The sequence below is a fragment of the Gavia stellata genome, chromosome 1 (assembly GCF_030936135.1).
Source record: "Gavia stellata isolate bGavSte3 chromosome 1, bGavSte3.hap2, whole genome shotgun sequence".
Classification (NCBI taxonomy): Eukaryota; Metazoa; Chordata; class Aves; order Gaviiformes; family Gaviidae; genus Gavia; species Gavia stellata.
Window position 1 is genome coordinate 55,571,537 of NC_082594.1, and position 21,048 is coordinate 55,592,584.

Sequence of the window (21,048 nt, forward strand, 5' to 3'; positions counted from 1 at the left end):
ACTGGTCTTCTGCTGCCAGAAGGATGCAGGTGTCCTGTAAGTTGTATTGTATATTCCAGCCTTCTGCAGATATCCTGGATAGCTGAAGGGATCTCAAAGGCCAATCTATCTTTAGACAAATTAATCAAATCTTTAATGACCATTAAGGAGAAATAGCACTGTAAGGAGTAAGGATAGTATTACAGTTGAGACTAAAGGCCGTATTAGACAAATAAAGTACAAGGTTAAAATCAGAAATTTTATTTCTATCACAGTGTTTGCTAAAATACAGAGAGGTTTTCTTTGCCCTCTTTTTCCTTTCATTTCACTTTGCAGTGCAGAAGGAAACTGAAGTGAGAGAATTGCAGGGAATAATTGCTCACTCCTGATGTCTAGAGAAGAAAAAGTGCTTCTGAGCTTAAAGGCAGACCATTCTTGTTAGTGCAAGGTCCTTCATGTTCCAAATAGTGGAGAAAAACACCCAAACAAACAAGGGATTTAGAGAACATCGTGGGAATGGAAAGAGATGCAAAACAGAAGTTTGCTTTAGCCAACACAGAAGTTCATCAGGCAATACCCATTATACAGGCACATTTCCTCTGTGTTGTGTAGCAAGTTCTTGAAGTTTTCTGATGGCTAGCACTCTGCAAACATGAAACCATATCCCAAAATCTCACTTAAACCAGGACTGTTCTGTGTTACAAAATAAGTGGTTTCTGGATTGACCTCGGGGAGACTGCACGAAAGACCTTAAGGGGCATGAGAGGCAATGGGCAGCACAAAGAAATGCTGTTTTCCCATTACTTCCCCCTGCCTGAGATGCTAGAAACACTTTATGGCATGCAACAGGCACTGCCCCAAAAAGGGGGAGGGGGGAGAAAGTTTGAGATCCACTGACACAGGTTTCAGTTTAACAGCTTCATAGTTGATACCATCTTCATTTGCTGCCTCCTGGATCGCCTCCTACCTTATTAGTCACAATCGCTTTATATTTCACTTTATATTCCCATGGCAACTGTAACAATTCCTCACATGGAAGAGTGACTTAAGCAAATGCTTGCAGCCTGCTTTTAAGGAAGTGCTGTTCTCTGAGTCTAACTCCACTTTATTTACCTCCCATGTACTTCTGGCAGCAGGTTGCTCTCAGCAACTTTCACAGGCTTTAGCAGAAAAGAATAGGCTTCTCCCAAACTGTGTAGACTTGTTCGATGACAGTTCTCTGAGGCAAAACAAATGAACAAAAAGATTCCATTAAATGTGTGATCCCTGAGAGTTCCCTGATTTCCCAATATTTTTCAAATGCATCTCCAGATGAAAGTTTACTTTTTAAAATACATGGTGGACTGCCTCTGCCTGAACTTTTCCTAAATTATTTTTGCTATCAGACCTAAGCTGGTATTTTTTAGTACTATGTGGTACAAGAAGAAAAGGAAATTTCTCTGTGCTTTTGACACCAAAAATTGTCAGATTAATTTAAAAAAATCGAAGCAGAACATTCCATAGCAACATGTAAACTTAAAATTATATAATGCTTTTTCCTCCAGAACTTAACATTGCAGACAGCTTTTAGTGCAGAGAATAAAATTGTAAAAAAATGAACATTTCCAAATAAACAGATAAGAAGTATCTGCAGCTTCCACTGACTGTAATTGCATATTTGTGCTCAGCTGCCTATAATTACATGCTGTCTGGTCTAGAAGATGATGATGTGAAAATTGACATTCATACCATCTGCCCTTCTAACTACTTTGGTCAGACATCAACAGGGGCTGAAATCAGTTATTACTTCTGTATTAACTTTAGCTTTGCCTTAGGATGTATTTACTAATAAACTGAATGACCTTTCTGTTAGAGTGCAGTTTGTCACAAGATATTATGGCAGCTATATTTCTGTATTATACATGAATTGATTGTGCAGAAGAAGAAATTCCAACTATTTACTATGAGTGGATCTCTAAACACTAGTTTTCATCCAGAATGTAAACCCAAAGCATAGACAAAATCAAAATCAATCCCACTCAATGGGAAATGGAGGAAAATTGCAAACATACTGTGCACACTGGATCCAATTTGGGGGATGGAGAAATACAAGATATGACTATTCATGGCTGGGAGAGTGTGGATGAATCTTATTTACATATTTAAAATATATTGCGCATAGGCAATTATATGATGCATAGTCAAAATTGACCCTACCTGAGATTTTCAGAACTGCAGTTCTAGAATTAGTAGGTCACTCATACCACATTTTATAGGTGTAGTAAATCTAAATCACTGTGGTTTCTGTAAAATATTTCCCCTACAATTACAAGAAAGAACATGTGGCTTTTTAAATGGTGGACTGTATATAATCACTCATGTTTTATCTGTTTTAATTCAGAGTAAACAATACTTAACAATTTAATTCCTTATGCCATTTTAAGCCTACACTGACTAAATATAAGGAAATGTATAGAATATTTCTGGCATTTTTCCCCAACTCCAGACACCGTACAAGAAGTTAACATAAAGTGAAGCTTGCTGACTTACAGAGCAATGAGTACAGCATTTGCTGGTGCCTTTCTTTGTGCCTGTGGGTCATAGATAACTCAGTATAGTATGGCGTTCTAAACCAGAATGAATAAATATTTTAATTTTTCACAGCAGAAGTGGGTCTCCCAGAAAGGGATTTTCAATACATAAGCAAACAGTTTATAAACATAAATATCATAATCCACTTGAAAACATACTAAATAAAAAGTAATTAATTTGTTTTGATTTAAGTACAAGAACTTATCATTAGCTCTGGGCATCTTGACAATTATTTAAAATAGCAATAAATAATTTATAACCTACCAGCACAGCACATGACAAAACTGATGTAATTTTTCAGACAGTTATTTAAATATCCACTAAATATTTAATAACTACATATTAAACCCATCTTATCTAAATCTTGAGTTGCTCCATAACTCTAACAAATATTCTTTTTAGCATTTGTAACACTGTGGGGACTAGTTCACACACAGAATCACACACAGAATCACTACGGTTGGAAAAGAGCTGTAAGATCATCAAGTCCAACCATCAACCCAACACCACCATGCCCACAAAACCATGTCCCACAATGCCTTGTCCACACGTTCCTTAAACACCTCCAGTGAGGATGACTCCACTGCCTCCCTGGGCAGCCAGTTTCAGTGCTTCACCACTCTCTCAGTGAAGAAATTTTTCCTAATATCCAGCCTAAACCGCCCCTGGCACAACTTGAGGCCATTTCCTCTTGTCCTGTCGCTAGTCACTTGGGAGAAGAGACCAACACCCACCTCTCTGCAACCCCCTTTCAGGTAGTTGTAGAGAGCGATGAGGTCTCCCCTCAGCCTCCTCTTCTCCAGGCTGAACAACCCCAGCTCCCTCAGCCGCTCCTCATAAGACTTGTGCTCCAGACCCCTCACCAGCTTCGTCGCCCTTCTCTGGACACGCTCCAGCACCTCAATGTCCTTCTTGTAGTGAGTGAGAGTGAGTTGATACCACTTTTGAAAAACAGGTGACTTATTCATATACACCTATTTTTTTATTTGCTGTGCTTTTTTTTCGAACATTTTTTGGTATATTTGTACAAGTGTAGCATTGCAAACTGTATCACAACTACACAAGAAAATTTCAGGGTGGAGGAAAATAATTTCTGTTCCAGATATGAGTAAAGTATTTTTTTTTTACTTTGACCAATGAGAGTATCAGCTTTGTAAATTACTGAAGTGTATCTGAGAGAATCAAACTTATCTAACAGGAAATAGAGAAATTGATTTAAAAAATCATTGGAACCAATGGCAAGTAATAGGATAAGCACATCCTTTATCTTCTTGTAGAAATGCACAACAGCAGTACTGCTTAATGTTATTGATTGACACTGTCAATTATTTCCCATGTTCCCCTGTGCAGAGAGTTTATCAGCCACCTCCGGCTCTACAGAGCCTTTTACGGCGGCCTGGCTGATCAGCTGTGCGGTAATGAGTTGGCAGCTGCCGATGGACTTCCATGTTGGAACGGAGAAGATATTGTAAGAAGGTACCTTTCTGACTCACTTTTGTCTTTTCTTTTATATTTCCTGTTTCTCTAAAGTAGCTTCCAACTTGAGTCAAGTACATTGTTTCCCTAGGCATGTGTCAAGGTTAGTTCAAAAACAAATCAACATGGGTTTCCTTCGCTCAGGCTTCACCTGTAAACAGTAAAAAAAGTCTCCCTGCATCTCTGTTTTGAGGAAAAAGAAATTCTACTGTTCTTCGGACAGTTTTCCTTCAAGTTTACAACACCTAAATATATACTAGAAAAGAAGCTGGATTGGCATTTACAAAATACAGTTGGAGAAGAAGAATATGGATTTTTTTTTGAGCTTGATCTTTATAGAATGCTCCTCTTAATACAGAGTGTGTGATAACAGACTCAAGCTATTTGCTTAAAACTTTCTCTGGCTCTGAAGAATGAAGTAATCTCTTAATATATGTGGTTTCTCAGGAGAGAGCTAAAAGTTAAAACATGAAGATAAAACATTTTAAAGGTGAAACACATGTATGGCTTCATGTATGCAGCAGTTTGGGAGGCATCATTCAGCAGCAACAGCAAAGAAGAGATAATAATAAACTGCTATGCTCCTGGGTGTGTATCTCTGGGATCAATATATTTCACAGCTTACAAAACACTAGCATTTGTGAATGTCAGAAGGATTTTCAGAGAGCTGATCTCTATGTTTTTGTTTTATTGCTCTCACCACCAAAACAAGTATTTCTCTGAGCAGAAATTCCTTGTGATGACAGAGACCAAAATATTAAAAGGTTCATTGCAATTATTTTTTAATGAAGATCATGCTGTTAATACAGCATTTGTTAGTAGTTAGCATCAAAGGTCATAGCAAAGAAGGTGCCAAAGGCTGTGAGGTGAGTTAGTAAAGTGGGAGACAGCTGGTATGAAGTAGAAGGAACAGTGACATCCTACACCTTCAGGAATCTCTAAAAAGGTTAGGTAGGAGCTGTAATTTATTGATTAACAATACCTAAGGAAACTTAATGGATACCCTTTCAGCAAACAGCTACAGGCCTACTTTTCTTTATCTTCTTGGGTAGTCCAATGCTTTGGCAGCACCAAGGCCCAATGAGTGGTTGACTCCCTTGGTAGTCTCATTGGAAACCTTTGTCCTAAGGTTTCAACAGTCTTCTCAAGATGACATGTTCCTTCTTTAGGAACATGTCTCAATTTGTATTTAAGATTCAATCTCAACTTCCACCTCCTGGCTTTTGTTTTACTGCCCTTCTCCAAAAGAGTTACACTACTCCTACCAAATGTTTCAGAAACAATTTGAGGTAAGCATCTTGTACATACAGATTTCCTAAAAACAACGTTCTTGTATCATTACTTTTGGATGCTTATAGTCTTACTATTAATATGTTATAGCTTTTCAAACCTATATTATTATATTATATGGTACTATTATATTTTAGTTATTTTTGTATTATATTATTATACTATTGGTATGTTTATACTATAATACTATACTCTTTGATTTTGATTGATTAGGCACTAAAGTCCTTATACAGAAATGACACATTCTACTAAATTCTAGACCATGGTGGTTTTTAAAAGTAGTTTAATTTGACTAAATATATTTAATTAATGCAATTTATTTATTTGTGGATCAACCTAAAGATATAATTGATGACAAAATCTTAAAAGTAAGACCGCTTTGATATTAGCTTAACTTCTAAATTTCCTTACTAAAATATTTTGGTTTCATATGTATATTAATACATGTTTTTCTTTTTTTGGTCAGTAAATTTTAGTGTTAACTTTCTGAAAAAGCTGACATGTAGATAATATTTAGGAGTACAGAGTGCTGATTAAAACCAGAAGACCAGGATACTCTGAGTTGATCTAGGTTACCAATTGGAGCTGAAACCTGCAGATTAGTTCCTACATCTCAATACCTCTACTTGTACTTTAACTATATTGTGGTACATATCCTCAAGCTTCAGGAGCTATATGAAGGTGCTCACATCAGTCCTCTTCCTCCCCTTCACATTGCCTTGTTACTCAGTCAAAATGTCCTTTGTTCAATCTTTTTGTTTATATTTGTTCTTTTGTGACAAAAGAGGAAAAAAAAAATCTTTCCTGTGCTTTGACTGAGATCAGGGTTTTTTTACTTTATTATTATTATTATTATTATTATTATTATTATTATTATTATTATTACAGAACTGTTATTCTAGGTAAAAATGGACACTCTTTTCTTTTTGTGCTTAGGCACATCTGTGTGCCTGCTATGAAGGGAAGGCACGTGTGACTCAACCATGCAGGAGAGGAGCACACACATTGGAGATTTCTCTTGGTTATGGGAAGTCAAGCTCAACCTCAGAAACACACTGAAACAAACAAATTCTGCAAATTCAGAAATAAGGAGGTTTTGTTTGAGCAAGAAGGGCTCCTGACCTGTCCCTCAGATTGTGCTAGGAAATGACATTTGAAACGTATCAATGAATCAATCAACTAGCAAAGAGATCTAATGAGAGGTGAGCAGCATCGGAAGTGATTGTTTGGGGATATTGTGAAGGGAAATGAAGATGTCAGGCTTTGGGAATGTGGACTGGAGGCAGTGAGCCTAACCACTGTGCACGCAAACCAGATTAGAAGGGACTAGTAACATGCAAAAACCAGGGTAAGCAATTCAAAATGATCTTGACGAAACTCAGCCTGAGCCCAATTTTAGCATTTTCAGGAAAACTGTGGCATACTTGTAGAGTATTCCCAGAAGCATTATGAGATCAACTGAGAATCTAGGAAACTCAGCTTACAAAAAAGGAGTCAAAGAATTAGATTAGTTTAACCTGGAAAAGAAAAACTGTTAGGAGAAAATGCAAAGTGCAAACAGGCTGTTGCTAGGGGGAAGAAAAGTATCTGTTATCTGCTTCCATAATGGCTAGGACACATAGAAAACATTTAAAATACATTCTGATTAAATATTAGGGATAGTTTTCTAGTGTCAAGGACAATAAGGGACAAAAATAGGTAGTTTTGGGGTCCAACATCTGCCTGAAGGAAGCTATTTAAGAACATGCAAGCAAGGCACTGAGAAATGATGCAGCAAAAGCCAGTTTTTCCTGAGACATATGGATAACCTCTTAAAATCTCCTCCAGCCCTCTGATTCTGAATCTAGCATTATCTAAATCCTGTGTTGCTTAACTTCTGTTGCCATAATCCCAGGATACTGTGACATTTTAGAAGCAATAATGACCCGAGCAGGCATCATTGCTTTTCTCTGTAAATACTGAAGAACACCTGAACCTGTACACTCACTCTCTTTTCTTCTTTTTTTCTTCCTCCCCTCCCACTAGTATAGTAATAAATAAAGATATTGGTGAATTCATCTGTGCAGTGCTCCTGGCACAGATGGGGGAAAGTCTATATTGTTCAAATTAGTTAAAGATAAATAGATTTTATCTGTTTTGAGATTCTTCATCATTTCCATCTGGTTTTGCCTTCTGTTTAAAAATCATGTGCCATAGCTGGTGATGACTGCAGTTTTGGGCCTGACATGGGAAAGCAATATCATAAGCTACATAATGCCTGTGTGAGTGTATCAGGACCTGAAGAGATTGCTAAGACTGTTTGCTGTATCTGTGTTTCAAGCTGCAAGTAGCAGTAAGCCCTGGAGACAGAAGATAGGTATGTTTTAAAAAAAATTTTGCAGTTCTTCTTTCTCCTTTTCTGTGCATTTTTCTAAAAGGAAATAATTCAAAGTTTTAACAGCTATAATGTCCTCTCTCAGATAAATCTTACAGCCTTTGCCATCTCCAAGACCAAATAAGATATTATCAAGCCTGGATGGGAAAAGGTCAGAAAAAGAAAAAAAGGGTGTTATTGAAATGAAAGCTTGCTTAACAGTTTACATTTCATCTGCTTCAGGTGTTTCCTTTTTGGTTTAAGCCCTTTTTTTTTTTTTTTTTCCCAAATTGTACTGTCGTGGCAATATGGCCCTTGATTTTGAAACGAGAAATTGTTCTGAATCTAGCATGTCACACAGTGCAGGCTCGTGCTTTTATCAAGATCTGAGACCAGAATCCCTAAACTCCCATATTCTTGTCAGGCAAGATTGGTAGCAGGCAGGACTTGCAGAAGCAAGACTGCTCTCACAAGGTCCGCATCACTGCAGAATGAGGGAGAGGATGTCTCAGAGGAGTCTTCAGTCCTTCCACTGTTTTACCCAATTGGTTGACTACAGTGGTCGGGCATGAAATGCAAACTTCAGTTTTAAAGGCATAACTGAGTGCCATGATGAAGTACCTGGAATTTAGTGTTATGAGATTCATTAGGTTCAACGGAAAAAGAGGAATTGCAATTTTTCAGAGCCAGAGAAAGTTTTAAGCAAATAGCTTGAGTCTGTTATCACACACTCTGTATTAAGAGGAACGTTCTATAAAGATCAAGTTACGCACTACCAAAGCATACGAGAAGAATTGCGTGCATCAGTTCAGAATTTCAGTGGCATCTTAGCACTAAAGCTAAAATAATGGGAGTTGTGCAAATAGACTGAGATTGTTCTCATTCATGAACATAAAGTGGTTTAACTGACATTTATACAGTTTTGGTAGTCCAGAGTGCCTGGCTAGAATGTGAAAAGAGTTGGATTAAAAATCCACAGAGGAGAGCAGAACGTGTACTGTACATCTTAAGACCAGTGATGCCACTGAAATAAAAATAGATATGAGAGAAGAAAACAGTAAAATTATGTGTGTTGAAGGATTCGAGAGTAATAGAGATTATTAAAAACAGCTAATCAAGTTTGGAAGGAAGAGTTTCATATAAAACACATATCTAAAGTATCCAAATTAAGAGGAATTAAACAGCATGATTGATTTTAATTGCTGAGCAAGTTGTTAGAAAGTGATTATAATAAGCATCTATCATCAAATAAATACTTAGCTTTAGCATAGGTCTTAGGCTGGGGAAAGGGATTTTCTCTTTTGATTCTTAAATATTCTGAAACGTGTACAATTCTCAATCCATTCTTAGCCAACAAAAGAAGATAAATGGTGATGTAAGGAGATCTAATGAATTCCTCATAGTTTTCTTACATTTGAGCCAGTCATCAATTTATAATGAGGCAGAATGTAAACTGCCATCAAAGGCACCACTTGCCACCTATGCAAAAGACCTGAGCAACTTGAAATGTAGGAACAGCCATTATGGCTCTTGCTGTTTTGCCTAATATACTATTGCCAAAAAAGACCAGCAACAGACACGTAGAGAAAAACAGTTGTAAATATGTGCTTCCTCACAATCTGCAAATTTGGAAATGCTTGACCCAGAACCGTGAATGTTCAGTCTTCCCATGAACTCATAAAATCTTAGCACCAATAGCATTCCACAGCAAGCTAACCGGAAGTTTTTGGATACCAAAACACTGAGTCAACTTAGGAGGTAAATGATGGATAAAGATATTTGTAGGCTGAATGTTTTGTAAAGAAAATAAAAATTAAATAAAAATCCAAATGCCTGAAATCTGAAGTGCTTTTGGTTTGAATTGCTGCTGCCCCTTTAGGAATGATTGGAAGTGAAGTCACCAACATATGGCACCTGGGCTGTAATGAAAAATCAGGTAATCTGGCCTATAAGAACATGGGGCTCCAAAGGTCCTCCCTGAATTTAGGAGGATTTTTTCATTATGATTTATACATTTTCATTTGGAAAACTGCTGACATCAGGATATATTCAATGACTAATCATCAACACCATTAGCTTTACCACTGCCCCCCCAATCACAAATGATTTCATATTGATCCTACTTCATTTGTCAGAAGAATGAGAGGGGCTTATGATAAATTTTTCTGTGTCAATGTGGAAAACAAAAGGCATTTCTATTTCTGGCATCAACACGTAATTGAATAATAAAAAATAATTAAAATACTCTAGTTGCTGGTTTTCTGGAGGTAACTCTTTGTTGTCTTTTCTTAATGAATTTGGGAATTATAGTGGAGAATATAATCTGAACTATTTATTCCAGAGAAAGACAAAGATTAGAAGAAAGAAGGATACTGGCTTGATGATAGTTTATATAAAAACTAGGTAGTTTATATAAAAGCTGAAATTCAGATCCCTGTGTCAGTTGGTTTTAGGAGATCCAAGACTGACATTAGAGGCAAAAATGAAATGGCATGTGATCCCTTTGTTTATATTAATTATGGGGTTTATTCTCTATTTTATCATGAGATATAAAAAAAAATAATTCCTGCTTTAATAAAGGTAATATCAGTTCTCAATATATGCTTAGATAAATCACATGACATTTCAGAGTGGAATTTATTTGATTACATAAAAGCAGCAAAATATTTATTGCATTTGATTACCTCAAAATAAATTATCTGGTTTTCCATTTGTTTGCTTGAGCAAATATATAATTTTCTGTAGTGTTTGTTCTAGAAACATTTGAGTCATTTGTCATACACAGCAGGCATTATAATAAAAGGGTTCTAACACTGGGTGAATTAATTTTTATTAAGCTGGTAATAATTTACAAAATGTATTGACTTTTAAATTGAAGAGCATGATTAGAGCCACGTTAAATAAATAAGAGCATTTATAAAGTTACAGAAGACTGTTGAAAGATAGGCATGAGAAAGAACAGGAAAAAGATATTCTAAGAGTTTGAATTATGGCATCACCATACCTTTATTTTGGAGTGTTTTGGTCTTTCGTTTTACCCAGCCATAGAAAAATAGATTTACTCCAGAATTTAGTATTGATGATCTGATGACTCTTAGAGATTTTTCTAGGGAATTCAGGACTACTTTACCATAGTTTATGACATGAAACAATAGAGGCAAAAAAAAATAAATCTATCATCTCCTTTTTGTATAATAAGGTTTCATGTTAATACCAAAAAAACCTCATGCAAGAGGCTTTGCTGAATAGTTCAAAAATAAGCCTAACATAAAATAAATAACTATGAATCATAGCGGATTATACTAGACAGAAGATTTGCGTATTTGTGCCTCACTGAAGTTCTTATAAAAGAAATATGATCTAACTGAATTCAACTTTGATATACAGGATATCTTTCGAATAGTAAGTCTAGTGATATTTTACTCATTTCACACAGTGATGTTCTGAAACATTTGATATTTCTAAAAACAAATTATTTATCACCTCTAGCCACAACAATTTAATACAACAGCTCTCAATGAATTATTTAAACAGTATTTTGGGGTGTGAGATACCTTCTCAGGGGCCCTCTTTCACTGTAGTGTTCACAGCAGTCCTCTATAAACACTGCAGGCTTACCAGTCCAGACAGAGAATTTCTGAGTACTGGTTTTCAGCACCACAGCATTTACAGGTGTTCCTATCAACATTCGTATTGCTATGCTGCATCTGCTGAAGACTTTTCTCTTGACAGCTACAGGTCAGATTTTCATAGAGCATCCTGCACTGACTGTGAAAAAACAATACTGAAACTTAGATTATGTTAGGGTTTTTGTTTTTTGCATCTTCACAGCTGTCTTACTTACTTAGATACTCAAGCAGGGTGATTTTAGAGAGCTGGAAACTGGTTGGGAGTTTTATATGAAAACCACTGATTTCTCCTATTCGTCTAATTGTGAAAGTTTGTGCTAAGTTTTTCTCTATATAAGAAAAGTTTTGCTTTATATAGTCCTATTTTGGTGAATATTCTGTAGCTTATTATGTGTACAAATTGATTTTGTGAATGTCATTTATGTAATACAGATGATAAAAAATGGGTATTCATATAATATTACTAATACATACAAAGAATTAATTCATTCATTATTACTTCTAGAAATGAATATTATTCTTTCCAATTCTTTCAAATTCTTCTTGCTGCTTTTGTAGCTAAAAGAATCATTAGATCCTCTTTAATGAAGTAAAACTAATCTGCCATTCACAACTGTGAGTCTATGAGCATCTACTTCAAAATAACATATCGTCAGTTCTCTTTAATAAAAGTTATGGTTTCTTATCTTCCTTAGCAGCTCAGCTTCTTCTTATATTCCTTTAGAATTATATGATGGGAGGGACAAGTTGGCTTATATTCATTAAAATAACCATTTTGTTCTAACTGTTTTTATTCTAACACTGCATTCTCAGGGTCAAAGTTTTTTAGCACTCAGGAAAAGTGGGCATATGTGGGCACTTGGGAAAATAAAGCTGAATTAATGAAGACTGTGAATTTAGAAATCAGCAATGTTAGCTCATTTTTTACTCAGTTCATTGAATGAATAAACCAAACTGAAGCTACTTTACTTCAGAAAGAATTTTAATTATGAAAGTGTAGTATCCCACACAGAAATTTAATGATGTTTTGCTAGCCCAGTTAGTACATTTGCATCTTTAATGTGTTCCAAGTGATGTTTTGAGTTTTGCCATGTAGGCAAGCACGTATCTGCAATGAGTGCTCCAGTGACAACTATCTCTGAAAAAGACTGAAGCAAAGACTACTTAAAAGGAAACATGAACGTGCTTATATATGCCATGCTGCAGGCTTAGTAAATGACCCAGTCAAGCACCGGTGTGAATAGCCATATCCAAATTTGAAAGGTTTTCATCTTCAGGTAGTGCCTATGATTTCATATGAGAAGTAATTATGAAGAACAGATCAAAGCAGCAGAATTAAATTGTTAGGTTCATGCAACAGGAGACTGTGCAGGTTCCTCCCAAATACTTACTTGATACCTGTGAGGCAGAGAAAGGGAATATGAAGCATGAAACACAGCCCAAACTCTCAATGAACTGTTTTCCTCCCACAATAAAAGAGACCCCTCTGCTGCTTGTAATACGCACGAGTACCAGCAACACCTTCCTTCAAACTGTTAGGTATCATTACGTATATTTGAGGAAATCCCATGCTGACGGATGAAGGGATTGCACTATAGCACACTGCTGTGTAATGAGATGTAGCTTCTCCTCCTAAGGAATGTGAGGCATGAATCTCTGTCATATTAATTTTTAAACACCTTTGTGTCTTGCCATGTTAAAACTTGTGATACTCTTAATCTCTTCTACTCCAGGTATTTGTGTGAAGAAATGCACATCAGAATGGGCCTCTTGGCCTCTTTTTCAGTAAAGAGATAAATGGACCCTTGTAGGATGCAATTCATTTACTCTTTAAATAGTTTAAATACTCTTTAAATAGTTTCTAGAAGGACTTGTTTCTCCCCCTTGACTGTAAAGGGCATCAGTCTAAAGGTTGTGGTAGAATTTATGTTATCTAAGTTTAAAATATCTAGAAACTCAGATATATTTAAATGGTAATACAAAGTATCTATGCTGAGATTAAAAAACAAAATACCCTAAACACTAAGTGCTAAGCCTGGGAGATTGATCCAGAACCATTATGCGTGAGTGTCTGAGATATTTCATCAGAAGACTAGGTATGCATGTTGATCCATATACTGAAAGCAATATGTCATATAGCAGTGTTGATCAATTTTTGCTAGTGCTGATCTTCTGGTCAAAGTGATGTATGAAGGTAATTGGGGTGAGCAGTATAAAGGATTGTGCAGGACCAAGCACGACTCTAGCTCTTTCTCGGTACCTTTCGTCAAAGATGGAACATATTCTTGAATAAGGTACAAAACTTTCCGTTTTGCATAGTATCTTAAAGTTGTTTTGTTTTAAAGGCTAGATAAAATCAGGAATGGATTTGGAGAGAGTTAGGCTGTTTACTGAAAGAATATGAAATTTTCCTTTCATTTTCCCTCTGTTTCCTAACCCTGTTTTCACTGTAGGAGAGGTTCTGGCATCTGTAACTCCAGGTTTTAAGTCTCCAGTTCTTATAAAGTGCCGTAAAAATTGGTATGGTCATGTCCTTTTTCCAAATATGATGACAACAATATTTGAGAGAAGCTTATGTTCCTGTGCACAAGTATGTTCCTACTAAGCCTTCTTTTAATATGTCTCACTTTCATATCCTGCTGTCTTTAAAACCGCTGAATCACACGTAAGTACAACAGTAATAGAGGAAGTAATAACCCTATCCTATGTTACAGTCTAATAAAACTGCAATTTTTTTGTTTAATGAAATACTTCTGGAATCTACAAAGATAGCATGGCAGATAGCTAGTATTGTTGCCTTCAGTTCAAACACCAAAGCAACATATTCTATTCTACTGAGGGAAGAAAAATGTATTATCAGTGCCTCCTGAAATTCTTGTTCAGAAGCTGTTTAAAATAAGTAAAAACTAATTAAAAAATCATAACAAACAATGTTTTCGATGTAAGGATGTTTCATTTTCCATTGAAAAGTATTAAACATGATCAGTTAACACGCAGTACTGAACAATAGAAGAGCAGTACTGAACAGTACAGGGGTTCTAGACAGCAGCTAGTGGCAAGAGACTGCATAAACCATTATAGTTATTTTTTGAGTAAAAGCCTCCTGTATTTGCAGATTATCACTGTATTTTCTTCAATTCCTTGAACAGGAATCCCAAGATAAGAGCAACCTGCTCTTGGCTGCATGTATTTCTAGCACACAAAAGATTTGACTATGATCCAAAGCAATGAAAGCTCATTCTGGAGTACTGCCCTTCAGCCTTTTGACAGCACAGACTGTATTCACAGAGATCTTGGCAGTAATCATTTAATTTCAAATCCATATTTTCATATCTAGAGAATTAGTTTTTCAAATGAGAATTTTTTACCAGCCAGTTCACGGGCTGATAACTAGACTCTGCCACCTCTTCTGTACTTTTACTTACTTAGTAAAGGAATGTATCTGCAGAAATAAAAAAGCTGGGTCAAACAGCCGGAAGTCATTTATTTACTTAGACACCTATGAAAGATTTAAAATTAAAAATAATTTAGCTCATGTTTCAGTCAATACAGTTTGGATTCATATGTTGATAATGCCATATTTGAGTATACAAGGAAGACTTCATCTTGGGGGTGAGACTCAACTGACATTTTTTGCTATGCAGAACTTAGGCATCTAATCAGGACTTCTAGAGTCTTTATAGTCAATGGAGAGAGATGCATTCTACTTAATTCTAGTGAACTGGCTGTTTCTAACTGCTGTAATCACTTGGATTGAGCAGCACAGAGGAGCTGCATAGATTAGGTGATCTGAATCTTAGCCTCAGGAACGTGTGAGTTTGATGGAAAAAGGTGTGCATCCTAAGAGAACAAATAGAGACAATTCAAAGCATATTTCATGACTATCAGAAAGTACAGAAATGGGTCACTCTCTACCCTGTGCCTCAGGGAGCTGTAGTTACATGTGCACTACTGTACACCAACCTTAGGTAAATGTCACCAGAAGACAACCACTGAAAGTAAAAGAAAACCAAGTTTTCTGAACATCAGCTGAAGCTCATTGAATTGCTTTTCACCGCTTCCTTCTTTCAGATTCTTCTAGGCTTTGAACTCCTCTGTAGAGAGAGCCTGCGTGGCAGATGCTTCAACACTGCCATTGGAACAGTTCACAGTGATAGATACAGCACATACGATGAGTCAAACAGATGCTCATGACAAGAAAAACTCTTGTCTCAGCTGTGTACACAAATTGTAGTGGAATACATGAAAAGAAGCTATATGTAAAAAGATCCTACAGTTGTTGTTCAGATGAGCAGTTTGCTCTAATACTTCCATCACCTCCAGAAAGCATTTAAGCTGTTCTGGATTTGCATTGCCTTTTTTTAAATTTCCTTTTCTGTAAACATGAAATAGACCTTGAATACATAAGATTATAATTTTTTAGGAAGAGAACAAATTCCTTCTCTAGGGACAGAACAATTCATGTTCTAGGAAGCCTCATCTTCTGGTAAATTGGCAGTGTAATAAGTTCATTTTTCTCATTTATATGTGTGTATAAAATAATTCTGAGCTTATGCATTTAAACTTGTGTGCATCTGGGAGTAATGTTACTTCACCTTCACCTATCTGCCTACAGTGAAGTGGTACACATACATACTGTATTCAGATTTTCTGTTAGTTAGGTGTTAAACACAACTAAATCCATTGGGAGGAGCTTTTCAGGAGCTGTGAAGGTAGATGAATTCCCTAACTGTATTAATTTGGGGGAGATAAACCTGGAGGATAAATGAAATCCATCAACTGAAATCTGCTGAGATCATAGGATAAAAATGAAGATTTCACTCTGAAGTTACCTTCCATTTGGGGAAGCTAAGCCCGAGGACAGAAATTGTCAAATGAATAGATCCCAGCTATGAGAAATTGTATTAAAAGTCTTGAGGTCAACTGGTAATTGAAGGGAACACCTGGAAAGCAAGACAGATTTCCAGTAAGACATGATACTTTTATTACCCGCATCTGTCTCAAAATATCATTGCTGTTCTATAAAAAATTGCATTTAGTAAAATTAAAATACATTTTTGCTTTTACCTTAGTATTTGTAGTGAGTTCAAACCAATTATAATACCTTGATAATGTCAGAAAATTTGGGAAATAGATAAACCTCTGCTGCAAAATTTTGTTTCCAAACAAACAAAATAAAATTCAGCACCAATATAATAAAAATTAAAATAACACATGATGAATCCACATTAAAAAGTGTTATAACATGTTAAAAATAGCAACCTTGGGGCATGTTTTTCATCACAAAAAAAAAAAAAAGGGACACCAGGATAATAGTGACAATAATATGTCCTCCTGTGACTGTGGTTTTCCGTTTAAATGGGACCACTTTCCTGGAACATTTGGAGATCTAACTCCGAAACAGATTTCCAGCACATAAACTTAAAAAAGTGAATAGGCAATAGTTCTTCACAGTTACCAACAATAAATGATGTCTGGCCAGCCAACAAAAAAAGGAAGGTACTTACTGACATAGTGTATAATTAAATCACAGAATCTCTGTCCCAAGATGTTGTGGAAGTCAACAGTGTATCTCTGTTCAAAGAGTGGCTAGACAAGTTCATGGAATAATTCATCAAAGAGTCTCGATAAAGTTACAATATAATTCTACTTTCTATAAATTGTCAGAAACTGGGGGACTGTACCCAAGGAAGAGAAGGGAGAAAGTGTAGCAGTGTATGTTTATTCCAAGTCCCTGCTGGCTAACCTTAGAGAGTGGAGCTTCTTGAGTGGAGACTTTTCTCCATTTGAACTTCTCCATGATACTATACTGGGTATTTCTGAACCATTTTCTTCTTACAAAAACAAAAAAAAAGATATTGTTGGGCACTCAAATGAATATAAAACAGCTGTAATCTAATGATCACTCATGCTTGTGCATTCACTTCAAGGTGTGTGTACTGTGGATCCACAATGTCCTGCTTTGCCGCAATCCCTCAGAACTAGGAAGTGAGAGCAAGAAGTTATAGCAGAAATGTTTTGAAGTTTTATGGGCTTCCCCACTCTGACAAAAAGATACAACCTTTTTTCTTCTTAATTTCATACCGTATGAAGAGCTCAAACATATATTATTTCCTGTTATTTCTCTGGAAGAAAATTTGTGTGATTTTTTCTTTCTTTCCCTCTAATCTGTCATCATCCTCTCATTTTTCATAACTTCTTTTAGTTTACCTCGTATTTGCACACCTTTCTCATCTGGTATTTTTCACATCTTTTTCCTATTGATTTCCATATTCTTGTCTCTACTTTGTCTTCCACTTCAAGCCTTTCTTCTTTGCCCTCCATTTCTTTATTTTCACTCCATTGAAGTCACATTAATCATAGTACAAGAGTGACGAAGTGGACTTTGTCATTTTATTATTCCAGTTTTTATCTCTGATAGCCACAGAATAACTTTAGAAAACAGAGTCTGTTTACAAGTATTTTGGAAAGGAATCCTTCTTGTTCTAGGGAATTTTGACAGGGGGAGTGCATTCTGTATTTTAAACAAATCACAGACATAGTATTCAGGTTTTTTCCCCTGTTTGTGTCTTACATTTTCTTACTGTAAATTCAAGTGGCTATTAAAGTCATTCATTCTAAAAAAATTGTGGAACTATAATCATGATGCATGTGAGAAAACACTTACCAGAAGTCAGCATTAGTTTCAAACACTTCTAATGGCAACTATAGTTCACATTTCATGACCCTACTATGACTGAAGAGAAAAAACCAAAAAATTTAATTCTTTAGGGTTATGTTAATACTTGTTTGAACTGCATCCAATCCGATTAATCCATAATCAGTCACCTTTGTTCAAAGCTTCTTTTTTTCCACATGTTCATAGCATTGCCAAGTGCAACACCAACAGAAGCAAAAACTTTAGGTAAACTTTAGGTAAACATTAGCAGTGGAGGATTTCTCTTTTTTTGGTGGTCCTCTGAAACGAGCAGTTCTTTCTGTTGCTGCATCCTAGGTTGCCACCCAGTGGAGAAGACTGTAAATTCTAGTTGTCGCCAGCTCAAGAAGAGAAACCCTGTTACTCACCGGCTGGCAGCCCTTTATTCTCCAAGGAAATACCTGTGGGTGGTCTTTTGTGAAAACAGGGCTTGCTTTTGTTGTTTTCGGTTGCTTTAATTTAGATTTAAAAGGTGAACTAGCAGTAGCACGGAATCTTAAGGTAAAGGCCTCTGGGGTTTGCCTCTGTTCTCTAGATGTTTGCTGGTTTTGACCAGTGTGCTATATGCCATATAACAGCCTAATACAACAATGTAGCTCCATTTATATTAATGTAAAAACTGATAAATATGGCAGTGGATCACAGCTGTGATTTGCAACAGTGTCGAATTCTACAAAAAGATTACTTTATTTTCAGCTTCTTGTAAGTTATGCCATGTGCTGTTAAAATCTCTTCTAAAACTTCCACTGGCCTTAGCTATGTTTAAACAAGCAGCTCACAGGGGAGCTTTGAGGAAAACAAGCAGCTTTGAGGAAAAAAACCCAACAAATTACCCAGAACTAGTTTCCAGTTTGTATTACTGAATTATCTGACTCATTCTGTACTTATTTCATCTAGGTGTTTGAAATTACTATACAAAGCTGATGTAGGCATGTTGGCAGCCACCAGTATTTAACTAGTGTATCATGAGGAAATACTCTGAGTATTTAAGGGAAGGAGCACACCAGAGAAGGGTGAATTAGAGTACAGAAAAAAGCAAGGATGCTGACCACTCTAAGTAGTGACTGGTACCTTCCATATCAGAAGAAATCCCTGAGTAGCCGTCACTCTGCCCTGGTCCACGAGCCCAAGGGTGTCGAGAGCAGACCAAACACAAATGGAACAAGATATTGGCTGAATCCTCTTTCTTTTGGAAGCCTGTAGTAGGCCATTGCTAAGACGAAATCCAAGTTAGAAGGCACAATCTCAAAGAGTGCTTGCTTTCTTTAGAAAGAGTAAAAGCAACAGAAAGTGAAAGTCTTTTCAAATTGTCCCTCACATTTTCAGCTGAAAAGAAGACTCCTTATCTAGTCTATTACCTGGTATTTCCATTGTTCAAGTTCTTCCGCCCAAAGCCTTTGTCAGGAAAGAAAAAGAGAGGAGGGTAAGACTGGTTCTGACTGTAATGGCTCATGTAGCGTTTCCAAACTTGTCGCACAAGGTTCTGTTTCTTTAAAGTCCTCTTCACATTAGCATTCCTCTGCCTTTTACTGATGGAACCAAGTTGTAGCAGGTAAGATGGAAACTTTGGAGGATATAAGCCCTATACTTACTTATACACAGTACTTTTCTCATTGCAGTGTGAACCAAACAAATGCATACTGCTTTTTATCCTTTTCAAAGTAAAAACATGCATGAACTGCTGCAGTTCAGGGTTCCAAAGGGAAAAAAAGATAATATTTTTTGATAATATTTTTTCACCTTGTGTGTAGAACTTCTGTTGTTACTCAGGGCTCAGAAACAGAGAAAAGCTTGGGTTGGGAAGGGATCTCTGAAATTACTGTTTCAAATTTCAGTAAGAAGTCAGGGCCATAGATTAGGTTATTCAGGACTCTGTCAAGCTGACTCTAAGATTTTCAGTGACAGAGATTTCAGCAATGTTCTGGGCAACCTATTCCAGTGTTTAATTGATCACAGAGTGCGTATTTTTTTCATATAGCCAGACAGCATTTCCCCTGAGCAACTTGCGCCTGTTGCTTCTTGTTCTGTCACTGTGCCTCTTTGTGAAAAGAGTATCCCCTCCTTCTCTGTACCTATGTTTTAGGTACTTTATAAAGTCTGTGGTGAGATACCCCCTAAGCCTGATCTTTCCCAGGCTGAACAAGCACAATTCATTCAGCCTTTCTTCATATGTCAAGTTCTCCAGCTCTCTAATCATCTTGGTGGCTTCTTAATGGTTTCACTTTGCTTTTCAGGCCTGTAAAGGCCCATATGTTGCCATGACATTTGCAATTATGGTTTTTGTTTTTTCTTTTTTTTCTTTATTGCACTGTCTGTCTTGATTGTCATTTGGGAAAGGTAAAAAAAGCACACTGAAATCCACTGCTCACCTTTAGTATGACCTCTGTCACACTTTAGACATAGATCTGGGTATTTTTCTAAGAATCTATTTTACTAATTGCCAGAACTAGTTATATCATTATTCAGCTTTCAGATGTTTTTTATTCATATATGTTCTTTAAGATTGCAGTGCAGCATAAAGTTGTGGGATTTGGGCTTAATTTCTTTGGTTTTGTTTTCCCCCTGTATGCTTGCAATCACAGCTGTGTAAAGTATGGCCAGGCCTTTTTAAAGTTTGATATAAAAATGTGTATAGTGAATGATTAGTAGGATGCAACTGAGAAATTAAACAGTTAACAGCTGAGATGTGGGAGAGTTCTCAGAGGAGAAAAAAAAATCCCACCCATTTTAAATCCTGAGTATATGTGCAGAAATTGAAGAGGAATTCTTTCCTCCTAAATTATGGACACGTTACCAACCTGCTTTCTACTTGAAGAAGCAGATACAGACGCATCTACATTAGCATTTTAATTTGAATCAGAAGTGTGCTTTTGAAGCAAATCTCTCAATCATCTCCAGTTGCTGCACTTCAGTTCATGCTGTGGAGCAGTCTTGGGGCAAATAAACGGGATTCCGTTCAGGTGAAACTCAACCATAGGGTGTGCCTGAAGATTGCATGTAACACACCCTAGCTACTAATGGGCATTCAGTCTCTTGGGATTAGAGTAGATCTA

At 36.4% G+C, this 21,048-nt stretch overlaps 1 protein-coding gene across 1 annotated transcript in view; it reads left to right on the top strand.

Moving 5' to 3' along the window:
• Positions 1-21,048, top strand: part of GPC5 (glypican 5) — a 772,839-nt gene that overhangs the window by 153,889 nt on the left and 597,902 nt on the right. The window contains exon 5 of the mRNA XM_059824335.1: positions 3,901-4,026. Coding sequence (XP_059680318.1) covers positions 3,901-4,026 — 126 coding nt within the window. The remainder of the gene's footprint in view (positions 1-3,900; positions 4,027-21,048) is intronic.